This window comes from Helobdella robusta, assembly GCF_000326865.2.
Source record: "Helobdella robusta unplaced genomic scaffold HELROscaffold_5, whole genome shotgun sequence".
NCBI classification, from domain to species: Eukaryota; Metazoa; Annelida; class Clitellata; order Rhynchobdellida; family Glossiphoniidae; genus Helobdella; species Helobdella robusta.
In genome coordinates this window covers 3,527,653-3,540,161 of record NW_008705254.1, presented here as the reverse complement: position 1 = coordinate 3,540,161, position 12,509 = coordinate 3,527,653, and the positions used below count along the sequence as shown (strand labels likewise).

The 12,509-nt window shown below is 29.1% G+C and overlaps 1 protein-coding gene across 1 annotated transcript; it reads left to right on the top strand.

Moving 5' to 3' along the window:
• Positions 1 to 275: 275 nt before the first annotated feature.
• HELRODRAFT_142800 (hypothetical protein) lies at positions 276 to 9,288 on the top strand (the record flags this gene model as incomplete). Its single annotated transcript, XM_009027315.1, has 4 exons — positions 276 to 341; positions 799 to 960; positions 6,697 to 6,806; positions 9,141 to 9,288. Coding segments are annotated over 4 exons (486 nt in total), but the record flags the coding sequence as incomplete, so codon positions are not given.
• Positions 9,289 to 12,509: the final 3,221 nt, after the last annotated feature.

The following is a 12,509-nucleotide window of genomic DNA, read 5'->3' as shown; positions in this document are numbered from 1 at the left end:
TTAGTTTACTGATAGCCAATGTTTTTTTCATGTGTAAGGTCCCTAACTGGAAACTAAACCTTTCTTTATCAATAAGTAAACTTAAGTAATCATAGCTAGAACCAAGTGCTGATAATGTTGTGGATTGTTTTGTTAGCTCATGTAAATTGCTTATTGAAAGGTTTTAAGGTAGTTTTTTTTAGTAACTTTTACACTGTTGCATATTATAATAGTTAAATTGGTAATATGAACAATAAATAACAACTTTAATGTAATTACACATTTGTTATTTCCTCAGAGTAAAGTTTGGCTTGCCATTATCTGAAGCATTCAAGGACAATGTGATACCTGTCCAGTTGCTAGTTAGTTGGATTGTCTCCATACTCTGCTACTTTAGTTTAAATCATTTTTGTTCATTAATTTATTAAAAATTTAATTATATATCATCTCATCATATCATTTCATCTCTTCTTTCTCTATGTATGATATGAGTGGTTTCAGGGTTATTATTTTACTTCTATATGATTCTTGGCTTCATTTCAATTTTTCTTTTTTGATATTGTAGAGATTGTTTTCTCAAAATATCTGTGAATGCAAGTTTAGAACCCAAATCTTAAGTCCGGATATATATCCTTGAATTTCAACAATAGTTGTGAAATAGTTTGCTTTATTAAAAAAATCTCTATATTTTGATTTTTATGACATAAAAACTATAAAACTGGGACAGCTCTAGCTAGTAGGCTGTGAATTACTAATGAATCTCATCATTTCTGTCAACAATCCATCGTAACAAAAATAATGACAACAACAACAATGCAGGATATGCTGATCTACATAGCACGAGATGGGGTGACAACGACTGACCTGTTCAGAAGGCCTGGCAACCCCACAGATACGAAGAACATCTTGAAGAAGATGGCAGATGGCAGGGATGTTGAGTATTCCAATTATAACTTTTATACTCTGGCTTCTGTTATCAAAGTAAGATGTTTATATGATTGTTTCTGTATGTTTGTATGTTACATATTAGCACACTTGTATGTTTGTGTTTATGTTTTTGCATGTGTTAACATGTAAGTTTTCGTGTGGGTTTGTGTGAAGTTTATATGTTCAACTTTACCTTTCGTTCTGTCTAAGTGTTTATTTTTGTAGAAATGTTTGTGTTGTTAATATTTATATAACTGTACTTATTTCTTCACGAGTGCAAGTATGAGTGTGAAAGTGAGTGCCCAGTACACACCTCTTTGTTCAAATGCTTTTATTTCTACGTGATTATTAGGTTTATGTCTATGTCATTGTGTATGAGCTTTTTTTGATTTTACATGATTTTATGTAACATTATTCTCTTGTATGAATATTGGATGCTCTAATTTTATTTCAATTTTCATACCAATAGCTTATTATTTGTTTAATTAGATTGAAAGAATAATAAATTGTGAAGAGTTTAATGAAATTTTCATATCAAATGCTAATTATTATTATTTATTAATATTTTCTTTAGTTTTTGTTTATTTACTGTACGATTTTACTATTCAGATATATGAATGTTAAAATTTTCTATTAAAATCTGTAATTTTTTGGGATCAATATTATCAAATTTGTTATCGTTCATCATTGATAATCAATCATGTTACTTGATATAGCAGAAGCAATATATCATTATCTTTGTAATAACTTTCATTGATTTCTAACACAAAGTTGTTCATCAATGCTAGCCAGCCAGTCAGCCAACCATTATCATCATCATTCTTATGATTAATCATCTTTATTGTCCTGCTTTATCATCATCAATCTTGTCATGGTGGTGATGATGACGATGATTGTGATATGACCATGATTATTATCATTTTTATTTTTATTCTTGGTGGTCATCAATCTTGTCAGAGGCTGATGATGATCCTGATAACGATCGTTGTTGTTGGTAGTTTTACTGGAATAAATTAAGTATATTATGTTGGCTGTGTCCACATTATAATATAATTATTTCTGAGATTCCTTCCTCATTATCAACCATATTCAACTTCACCAAGCTATCATGCTGATGTCCATTGTTATCTTATTTTAGAATGTTGGTCATCTATCTATCTGTTTTATTGACACAAAACTTTACCTTGTGCTTGGTGAGTTGGTCCAGATTCTTTGATTCAAACTAAGATATGAATTGAATGCCACCTTGACAATGAAGCATTGACTTCAAAATTTCCACAAAAAAGTTAATTTTAAAATGTGACTTAGAAATTTGATTCACATTTTGGATTATAAACATGATTAGGATTTGAATTATGAACATAAGAAGTTGATGGGAAAGTTGGAAAATTTGAAAAATAGTAACAATCTGATAATTTGGCTCATCTAGTTCAACAATATGTAGTGTATATGGATGTGCAACCTTTGTGGCATGAAAGTTTGAGTAAGAAAATTACAGCTAAGCATTTGTCAGAACTGCATACATATTGAAGAAAAATCTAAAGTTGTTTGATATAAGATTCTTACTTAATTAATTTCATACTCATGACCCTTGTGTACATGGTGAGATATAATTTATTAACGCTCCCACTCTGTCCAAACTGTCTTAATCAAAATTTATTAGTGAAATTTTCGTTTGATGTTGAAAATTCTTCATCTTTCAGTTTATTTCAGTTGTAGTAATTATTTAATTTTCTTATGACCTTACTTCGGAAATAGTATTCAATTAATTAATTAATTAATTAATTAATACTATTATTAATATTTAACGTTAGCATAATTTTCGTTTACTTTACCCACATTCACTTGTTTCAAGTTTCTGTTCTGTCTTCTTTATATGACATTCAATAGCTACCATTCATTGGTTGCTCTAAGTTTAATTTGGTCATCTTAATGAAAGAGGAAAGCATGAAGAAAGGAATGGATAGTTTAACAGGATAGATGAATGAGGTTGGACTGGAAATGAGATTCATTGAAGATGGATGTATGGGTTTAATGGTGAGGGAATAGAAATTTTGTAATCATGTTTAACTCTATTTCATTTCACCTGCTCATATTATCCCAAATGATTTAGACAAGAATTTCCACGGGGACCTGCTGCTCATTTTGTAGCATGTCATCCAATCTAGCAATTCCAAAACAAAAGAGCAATTTGGCCACTCTGTTTGAATTAATTGATATTCAAATTAATGCGCCACTAGGTTTTGGCAACATTAAAAGGTATTGAGAATAAAATTTACTGCTATTATTATTATTGTAATTATTATTGCTGCTGTCGTTCTTGAAGTTATAGGATTTTTCAAGGTTAGACCTGTCATGTTTTTGAAAATTGAAATATGTTTAATCATCATTATGATGAAGCATTTTATCTAGTGTCAAACATGGGAACAACAAACCAATGTTCTGTTTCTGATGTTGTTTCTAATGTTATAGTAAACAACTATTTAATTAAATGTGCATGCAGTCAGTTTGATAATATGCTTGCATCTGATCATTATTTCAGCTCTTGCTGACACTCTGTCAACATTAATAATGATAATAACAATAAAAATTGTTGTTGTTGAAATAGCTCAACACCCTCAATTTGAGTTTAAAGTGAGCCACATTGTTCATTTTACAGTGAGTTGTGTTCTGTGCTAACGCTATTATTTGTGTTCTCTAACCATTCTATGTGTGTTTAATAAAGACATTTTTCTTATTGAAGTAATTCTAATAACTGTATTATCTGTTAGCTATGGTATGATCCTTTGTTGGTACTATTTCAGTATTTGATGCTGTATGCTGAATGTATGCGCGTGTGTATGTTTGTATGCACACGTGTGTGTATGTATATTTATGTACATACATGTGTGTACATGTTGTATACTATACATTCACTGTTCTAATTTTATGCAGAAATAAATTTTGCAACAAGAAATGGCAATTTATTATCGAAAATTTCATACAATAATTACATCATCTCGCTAATGAAAAGCCATTTTCGAAGTAAATTTCATTTTTTAAAGCAATTTTCAGTTGATATGGGTAATTGTAGATTGTTCATTTGTCTTATCATATATACATGGAATGCAGTCAGATAGATTTATTTTAAATAAACTAAATGCTTCAAATTTTTCAAGTCTGAACTTTCCAACTTGCTAAAATGCATTCACACGTTTGTTAACTAAAAACATATCTTACATATAAGCCATGATTGGCGCATTATGTTATTTGGTTTTTATTAATGTTGTCAAAACCTAGTAACAATCTTGGTAATGTGTTAGATCCAGATTTTTTATGGGAAGCCATATCATTTGACTGTTCTGGCAATGAATTTCGCAAATACGGTTACGTTGTCGTCTGGTTGGTCATTCTAGATGGTGTTTCTTTCATTTGTTCTAAACATGACTGTCAAATTAGTTTTTGGGTTTGCATTCAAAATTCATATCACACGGTCACCGAGGTGGCTCAGGCGGTAGACGTGTCATGTCTCGCGCTGCTCTTATGCGATGGCGTGGTTCAAATACTCTCTGTCCGAAATTCAAAGACCATCATACTAAAATATGAGCATGTATGCTTATGCATAGGCATGAACTCAGTCAGGACTGACAAGCAATTCCATACGTATTCATAGGTAAAAATAGGTATACAATAAAGCGCTATACAAAGTGTTATGTAAACTCTGAAATACGAAAAACTCTTATAATTCTATCATGATTCAAACATGATAGTCTGCATCAGCATGATAATGTGAACAAACATGCATGCAAATAGTTTGGGTTCACTTTGTCAGTTATAATTTTGTCAAGCAGCTCTGTCAGATAGTTATAATCTACTAGGAAATGATAAAAGTACTTACTAGTGCAGTAGTAGCCATCAGTAGTAGATAATTATTTTTTATCATTTTTTTTATTCATCATTATGATATTTACTTTCTATATTGTTATTATTTTTTTGGCTTGTGCTATTTTTATTTTCTGTTAATTTAAAAAAAAATTAGTTTATTATTAATACTAATAGTAGTAGTAATAATAATAGTATTGTTATTATTATCATTTATGTTGTTACTATCAGAGTCAACAGTTGTTGCTCTTAATGTCCCTTCAGCTATTAATTTTATTTTTAATGAGCTTTGTTGGTGGTGTTAAATTTGTAAAAAATATTATTTTATGTGTTTGATGCAGGCTTGTTAAATGTTTTGCTTAATTATCTTTTCAGTTTTTTTGGTGCAATTTTTATTATCATTGCAATTTTATCGTATTGCTGTTGTTGTTATTATTATTATTGAGTGGTTATTTATTTAATAATCCTCAATAATATTTAAAATAAATTCATGTGAATCTGCCAGCAACACTTGTCCTAGCAATTATGATTGAGTGTTTATAAGAATTATACTTGAGGTCGTTGTGTTGCATAATTAGATAGAAGTTTCTCATATATTTATCTAGTAAAAATGGGCTTATTTATTATTTAAGTACTACTTTTTCAGTATTATATAGTCTAAAAAATGTTATATTGCTGTTTGATTGCTGTTGAGTTAATTCCTCATCATCATTGATAGTTAGTTATCCACCAAGTTCTTCCTGACATTTCTTAGAAACACTGCTCCCGCTTAGCTGTTCTTTGAAAAGGTTAATAACCTAAAAAAACAAAAGATATTTATGATGTCGTTGTTGTTGCTGTTAAGAACTTGAAAAAAACAAAAAGATGTTCATGATGTCGTTGTTGATAACTTGAAAAACAAACGATGTTGATGATGAGGATGATGGTTTTATTGAGAATCATTTAGAGAAAAAGTTTGTGTGTTTACATCAGGCGATGATCACCTTGGCTTGGTGATTATGGTGAATTTGATAATGGGTGATTATGGTGAATTTGATAATAGGTGTTTGAATATGATTACAGGCGATGATCACCTTGGCTTGGTGATTATGGTGAATTTGATAATGGGTGATTAGGGTGAATTTGATAATGGGTGTTTGAATATGATTACGTTCTTGTCATTTTTCTTAACAAGTGTGGCGGTTTGAAAATAATTTCGATGATTTATATTGAGTTGCATCTTTCATCATGTGTGTTTACACGTCATGGTAAAAATTATTACAAATATAAATGTGAATACAACAGTATCTGAACTGTTTTCTAAAAACGTTGAATAAAGAAAGTAAGGATCAAGCCGTTTTGTATTTTTAAAATAAGTTTAGTGTTTTGTAATAATTAGCATGTTGTTTATTTATCGGTAATGTTTATTACTGCTGTTTTCTTTTGTTAACGTACAATACTTTCAAAATTTCCTTTTTTTTATTAGATCAGGTTTTTTCTATTGTTAGTTCCCATATATCTGGTAATTTCATTGGTCTTATATCTGGTTATATGATGATAGGTAAATTAAATTTTGAAACAAATTTTTATTCATTAAAATATTACCTACATACCTACCTACCCACACATCTAACTACCTACCTACCCACTTACCTACCTACCTACCCTCCTACCTGCCTAACTAACTATAAAATAATTTAATTTATTCATGTTCTCATGAAATAACTTCAGGGTCTTTTAATGCATTCTTACAATGGTGTTCAATAATTTACACGTTATTCAAATGCAGTTTAGTATATTTATACAAAGTTTCAGAAGGTATATAGTTTGCCCTTTTATAAAGGGACATGTCCAAAACATTGAAGGAGGATGATTAAGGTGATAATGATGCATGTTTCTACACAATTTTATTTACTACTAAGTTTTTGATTAAATTTTCTACCTTTACAGAAATTTCTGCTGAAGATTCCTGGTGGAATATTTGGTATAGAAGCTGAGAACCAACTGTTGCAAGTTTTGAACATCAATGAAAAGCTGTTACAGTTTGATGCTATTAACAAGTTGGTTGTTTTTGGTGTTACTGTTGGTATTATTGCTCATGTGTGACTTTCATTTATGTACATTGATTTTCAAATTTTCAACACTTATTCATGTAATAATTTTTATAAAAACTTTCTATCATGCTAACAAATTGTTTTTTTTTGTTGAGTGTTAATAAAATTTATATGACTCGTGAGATTTTTCATATTGTATCTTGTACGTTAACCACATTATGTATGTGTGTCTAATGAATTATTGACATGCTGTTCTAATTTATGTTCTGTGACATGCAATGAAGAAAATATAAACAGTTGAAAAAATGTTATACAAAATTCATAAGCTAACTACATTTACTGGATACTGTGATTTAATTGAATAGTTTTTAAATCAAATTCACTTTAAGTTTGTTCTATTTTTGGATAGGCCAAAGTGTTTGAGAGCTAATAATAATTTTATAAGACGAAACTTTGTGCTACAACTGGCTTCACATTTAGACTTTTATTTTGTTTTGTCATTATCTTTTTTTTAATGTCCAAATATGAACATAAAATTTTATTATTGTTGGAACAAAGTGAGCAATATTCATATACTTCACCATCATGAAACAAGCTTATGTTTAAAGATGGACAAAAACGATCGTGTAATGTGTATTAAAAAAAGTTTTTTTATTTTCTCACAACCTCAAAAATGTCTCAACTTTTGACTGGAGGGTTATTACTATCAAAAGTTCAGCACCCATTGTACAGAGGAGGTATACAAATCTATTCTGTTTGCAAGTTTTCAAAGTTTTTTTATGAGGAACAAGAAATAATAAGATTTCAACGTTTGTGGCTTTTCAAATTATTCCCTTTTACTACTGTATATTAACTGAAAAGTTATAACTGCAGCTGAAAAGTTGAATGCTTCTCTGCCTCATTTACTTCTGTTCAAAATAAAAAAGGTCAGAGAATATTAAGAAAATCACAAATAACTTAAATTTTGTCTTGAATTTTTATGTATAAATTATTTTTTGCAAAGTTTTACGCATTATAACATTATAACAAAGTTTTTTTTCGTTTTTGAGTGTGTGAATGTTTAGACAAATAGGTGAATTGCAAATCATCTTTCTGTTATACCAAAACGACCTAGTTGATTCTTTAATTAAGATTAGAAAGTGTTGTAATAATGATTTCTCGTGCATTACTGCAAATTTTTCCTGTTATTTTTTTATTTTTAACTCAACAAACTTTTTTTTTATCCCTTTTAGCAGTGTTATCTAAACAATTTAAAAACAAAGTTTTTTTTCGTTTTTGAGTGTGTGAATGTTTAGACAAATAGGTGAATTGCAAATGTGTGAATGTATTTAAATGAGAGATGTTTAATATATTTTCAGTGCCAGCCTGATGAATATACTCCAACATGAATACATTTGTGATACATTTGCCCTACTTCATGGTGCGTAAATACATCATCACACATATGTACTGTACACATGCATATGAATCAGCATAAACATGTACTCTACCTACATCCAATCATGTTTCTGCTCATATTGATTGAACTTCCAAACATGATCTGTGGAAGTGTTGATCAGATGATAACAACTCTTTTGTTGTTTTGATTTTTAGAATTTTTTAAAACACATCTAATTATTTTTTAGGTTTAAATTAAACTTATTACTCTCACTTTAATGTTTTGTAATGAAATTACTTATTACGTCTAGTGTATCATTTTAATAATTAAATCTAATTAGTGAGTGTTTTTACTTCCGTTTTTAAAATATGCATTTCTGTTTAGTTATTCTGAGTAATAAACTTTCAAAATGACTCAACTTTGTTTAGTATTATTTTCTGTGTTACTGTTTGATGAGTATGCAAAAAGTAAATAAAAAAGTTAGATTGAAGCAGAAGCTGATACATTTGAACATTTTTTGGTCCACAAACTTAACAGCAAAATTTAAAAGTCCAACTTTTAATAATATCTACCCAGAACATTTTGAACTGCAACAACTTTCTTAAAGAAGTCCTTTTCTGCTTAATTTACTAGATTTCAGAAGTTCAATTTTTCAAAGTAATGTTGATTTTTGCAATTTTGGCATTTATTTTTTTAAATACCTGTGAACAAAGTCAGTGAATGACGTTAAATTTTATTTGTTTAACTCAGAATTATGTCCAAACTTTCATAAAATTCAATTATTTGTCAAGTTGAAAGATGTTTTAAATAGTTTTTCTTTGTCACTACAATTAAGGTCAGATTAAATTGTCAACTGGTACTAATTTAGATTGTAATAATTTTTAGAGGAGAACAAAATGTGTTTAATAACTTATATTATATTCTAATGAACTTATGTAAGTAACAACACAAAATAACAACAGGATCATACGGTCCCTGCCAGAATGCACCCAGCATCTCATCTCCCTCTTGTTCGGTACGTGGTTTCGTATGGCTCATCATTCAGATCACAACAGCATGTCTAGTGAGTCTGTAGCGAAAAGTGTAGCAGGGAGTTTGTTTCACACGTGTGCTGATGATCCAAATATGGTCAACCTGGCATCCGATGTTGTCAAAATTCTTGTTGAAAATTTTGCATCAACTGCTGTTTTCGGTCGCGAAAATGTAGAGTACTTTGCTCAGACCACAAAAACAAGAATTGTGGTGAAAGAGAAGTACAAGTATGAGCTGGATCCTCTAAGTTTTGATGGAGGAAGTAGTGGGCGTAGTAGTAATGGTGGTAGCATTAGTGGCAGTGCTAGTGTTCCCACCCAACAACACATTCCTTCAAGTTTGTTCTTTTTTGTAACTTTTGACATTATTTATTGATTAAATTTTAATTAAATGCTTCTTTATCATAATCATTTCTTAAGTTATATTATTTGGAAAACTAAAATGGTCGTTTGAATCAATTTCACCTTTCAAATATTGCTTTTTCTTCTCAATTTTCTTCTCATGTGTTAATTTACTGTGCCCAATTCTTAATAAGTTCATTTTTGCTCGTGATAATCTATTTTACATTGATTTGTTGACGGTCTGCTGTTTGTTTCTAAATGATTAAAATTTACTTCTACAGATCCTCTCTACCTTTCAGAAGCTGTTAAATAAATGTTCACAACATTTTTTTTATTCTTTAAAAAAATCAGAATCCAACAGACACAAAGTCTGTTACCACTTTTAAGACAATACTATATAATGACATCGCAGTAAATTGTTGACATTATTTTGAAAAATAATATTGTCTGAACTGTAATTAATAAATATGTCCTTTTGAAGGACAGAGAAAGAAGGCAGCTGTCTGTTTACAGAAGCTTTTTTAATCTACTACCAATAATATTGACAGTTAATCAGTTGTGAAATTTGATGTAAATTAAAAAATAACAAATGATTAAAATCATTAATAATGCAAATTTTTAACAATTTCAAATCTTGATCTTTTCAATTAAGTTCCCAATTTAGAAAAATGTTGATCAAATTAATTTTTTCAATTCAAATTTAAAAAATTATCCATCCCAGTGGGATTGAAATTACAAAAATTATAAGAATGGGCATAGTATAACTTCAATGTTTTGTTCATCTTCTAAAAACTTTTCAACGTACAAATAGCTTGATTTATAATATTATAATAACATAATAAGAATTATAAATTAATTATTTTATTATAATTTGAATAATTTTATTTGATTGATTTAGTGGAAGAATGCCTTTCACTCTTTGAGAAGGTTGTCCTTCATGATGTCAGGCTAAGAGGCGTAGACCCCAACATCAACTGTTAATATTATTTTTTTTATTTTCAATTTTTTTTTAAATATTATTTTTTAATTTTCAAATATTATTTTTTTATTTTTGAGTTTTACTTTTTTTATATTCAATTATGCCATAAATTTGTTAAAAGTTGACATCTTGTTTTTTACTGTCTTGGGTTTATTTGGTTGTTATGTTGTATATGTGACGAGCGTTTAAAAATTATAAAACAAGAATGAAATATTATTTTAGGTAACAGTTAGTAAGCAGTAAGCACTCCTATTAACTTATTAAGTAGAAAGCTAAATCTTAATTATCTTATAATTTTAGGCCATCACTTCAGAAATTTTATATGTTAATCAGTTTCTATAATATACAGTGCGGCTCAAAATGATAGGAACGGTTGGTATTTTCCATTTTCTTCAAAACCATTGTGCCGAATTAATTAAAATTTTTACCCCTAATTTTCAACATTTAAACAAACAATGAAACATAAGAAAATTATTGTTTTAAAAAAATATTAATTCAGATTATTCAAAAAATTCGATTTTACAAAAGGTCAAAATGATAGGAACGATTTTATTTTTAAGTTTAAAGCAGCAGTTTTAAAATAGTATGAACATTAGATCTCACCAAACGTTGTTTGCATTAAGCGCGTTTTAGACTGATTTGAAATTGGTTAAAATTGTTTTTCATTATGGGCAAAGGGAAAAAGCTATACAGGAATCAAACAATTTAAATTTTGACATTATGATCCAAAAAATATAGTCTGGGAAAAATTTCAAAATCATTAAACGTTTCTAAAACAGTTGTTTTTAATTTTTTAAAAAATCCATTGACTTATGGAACCAAAAAAAGTACTGGCAGGCCACAAAAACTAACAAGAAGAACAAAGGCACTTCTAATTCAAAAAGCCTGTGAGGGTACAAGCAGTTCTCTTGAGTTGCTAAATGACTTACAATTAAACTTTAGTATCAGTACTGTAAAAAGATGTCTAAAGAAATGCAATTATTTGAAATTTGAGAAAAAAATCAAATCATTGCCACTGACAAAATTTCGTAAAGAGCAACGATTGCAGTGGGCAAAAGATCATGTTACCTGGGATGGCAAATGGAAATTTGTTATCTTCTCTGATGAAAAAAAAATTCAATCTTGATGGTCCAGATGGCAACAAATTCTATTGGTATGATGAGAGAAAAGAGAAAAAAAAGATTTATTAAGAGGCAACAAGGTGGAGGGTCAGTCATGGTTTATGGTGCTTTTTCATTCAAAGGAAAAAGCCAACTGTCAATTCTTCAAGGACGCCAAAATTCTCTGGCATATATAAATGTTCTTTCACAATGTATGATACCTTTTGCACAGTCAAAACATGGAAAAAAAATTATATATCAACATGATAATGCCCCAATTCATATATCCAAAGCCACTAAAGAGTTCCTAGAGACCCATAAAATTGATGTTTTACCATGGCCAGCATTATTGAAAATAAAGGAAACAAAATAAACTATTGAAACTTATTCTATTCACTATACACTTTAAAAAATAAATTCTTTTTTCATTTGTTCCTATCATTTTGACCCAGAATTTAAATCATTAAAATCATTATTATTCTGTTATCTAAACCCTATAAAGCTTTAAACAAATTTGTTCACATTATTGTGTTTTAAATGTTAATAGAAATATACTGTGTAAATATTATTTAATATGGCCCATTTGTTTTGAAAAAAATTGAAAAAATCCACCGTTCCTATCATTTTGAGCCGCACTGTACATTGAACCTTCCATTCTTTAGTAGTGAAATATTCAGTAACAAGTTTTGAATTCATGAAAATTAGTTATTACAGATGTTAGTATTAAAATGTATCAAAACATATATATGTTACCTTACTTATATGATTGAACAACATCTATTCCTAGCAATCACACTGAATGAATTTTCTGGATGTGAGCATTCGTATCCTCAACACAGTGCATGGGAAACTTTACTCGCACCTAACAACCGATTTTCC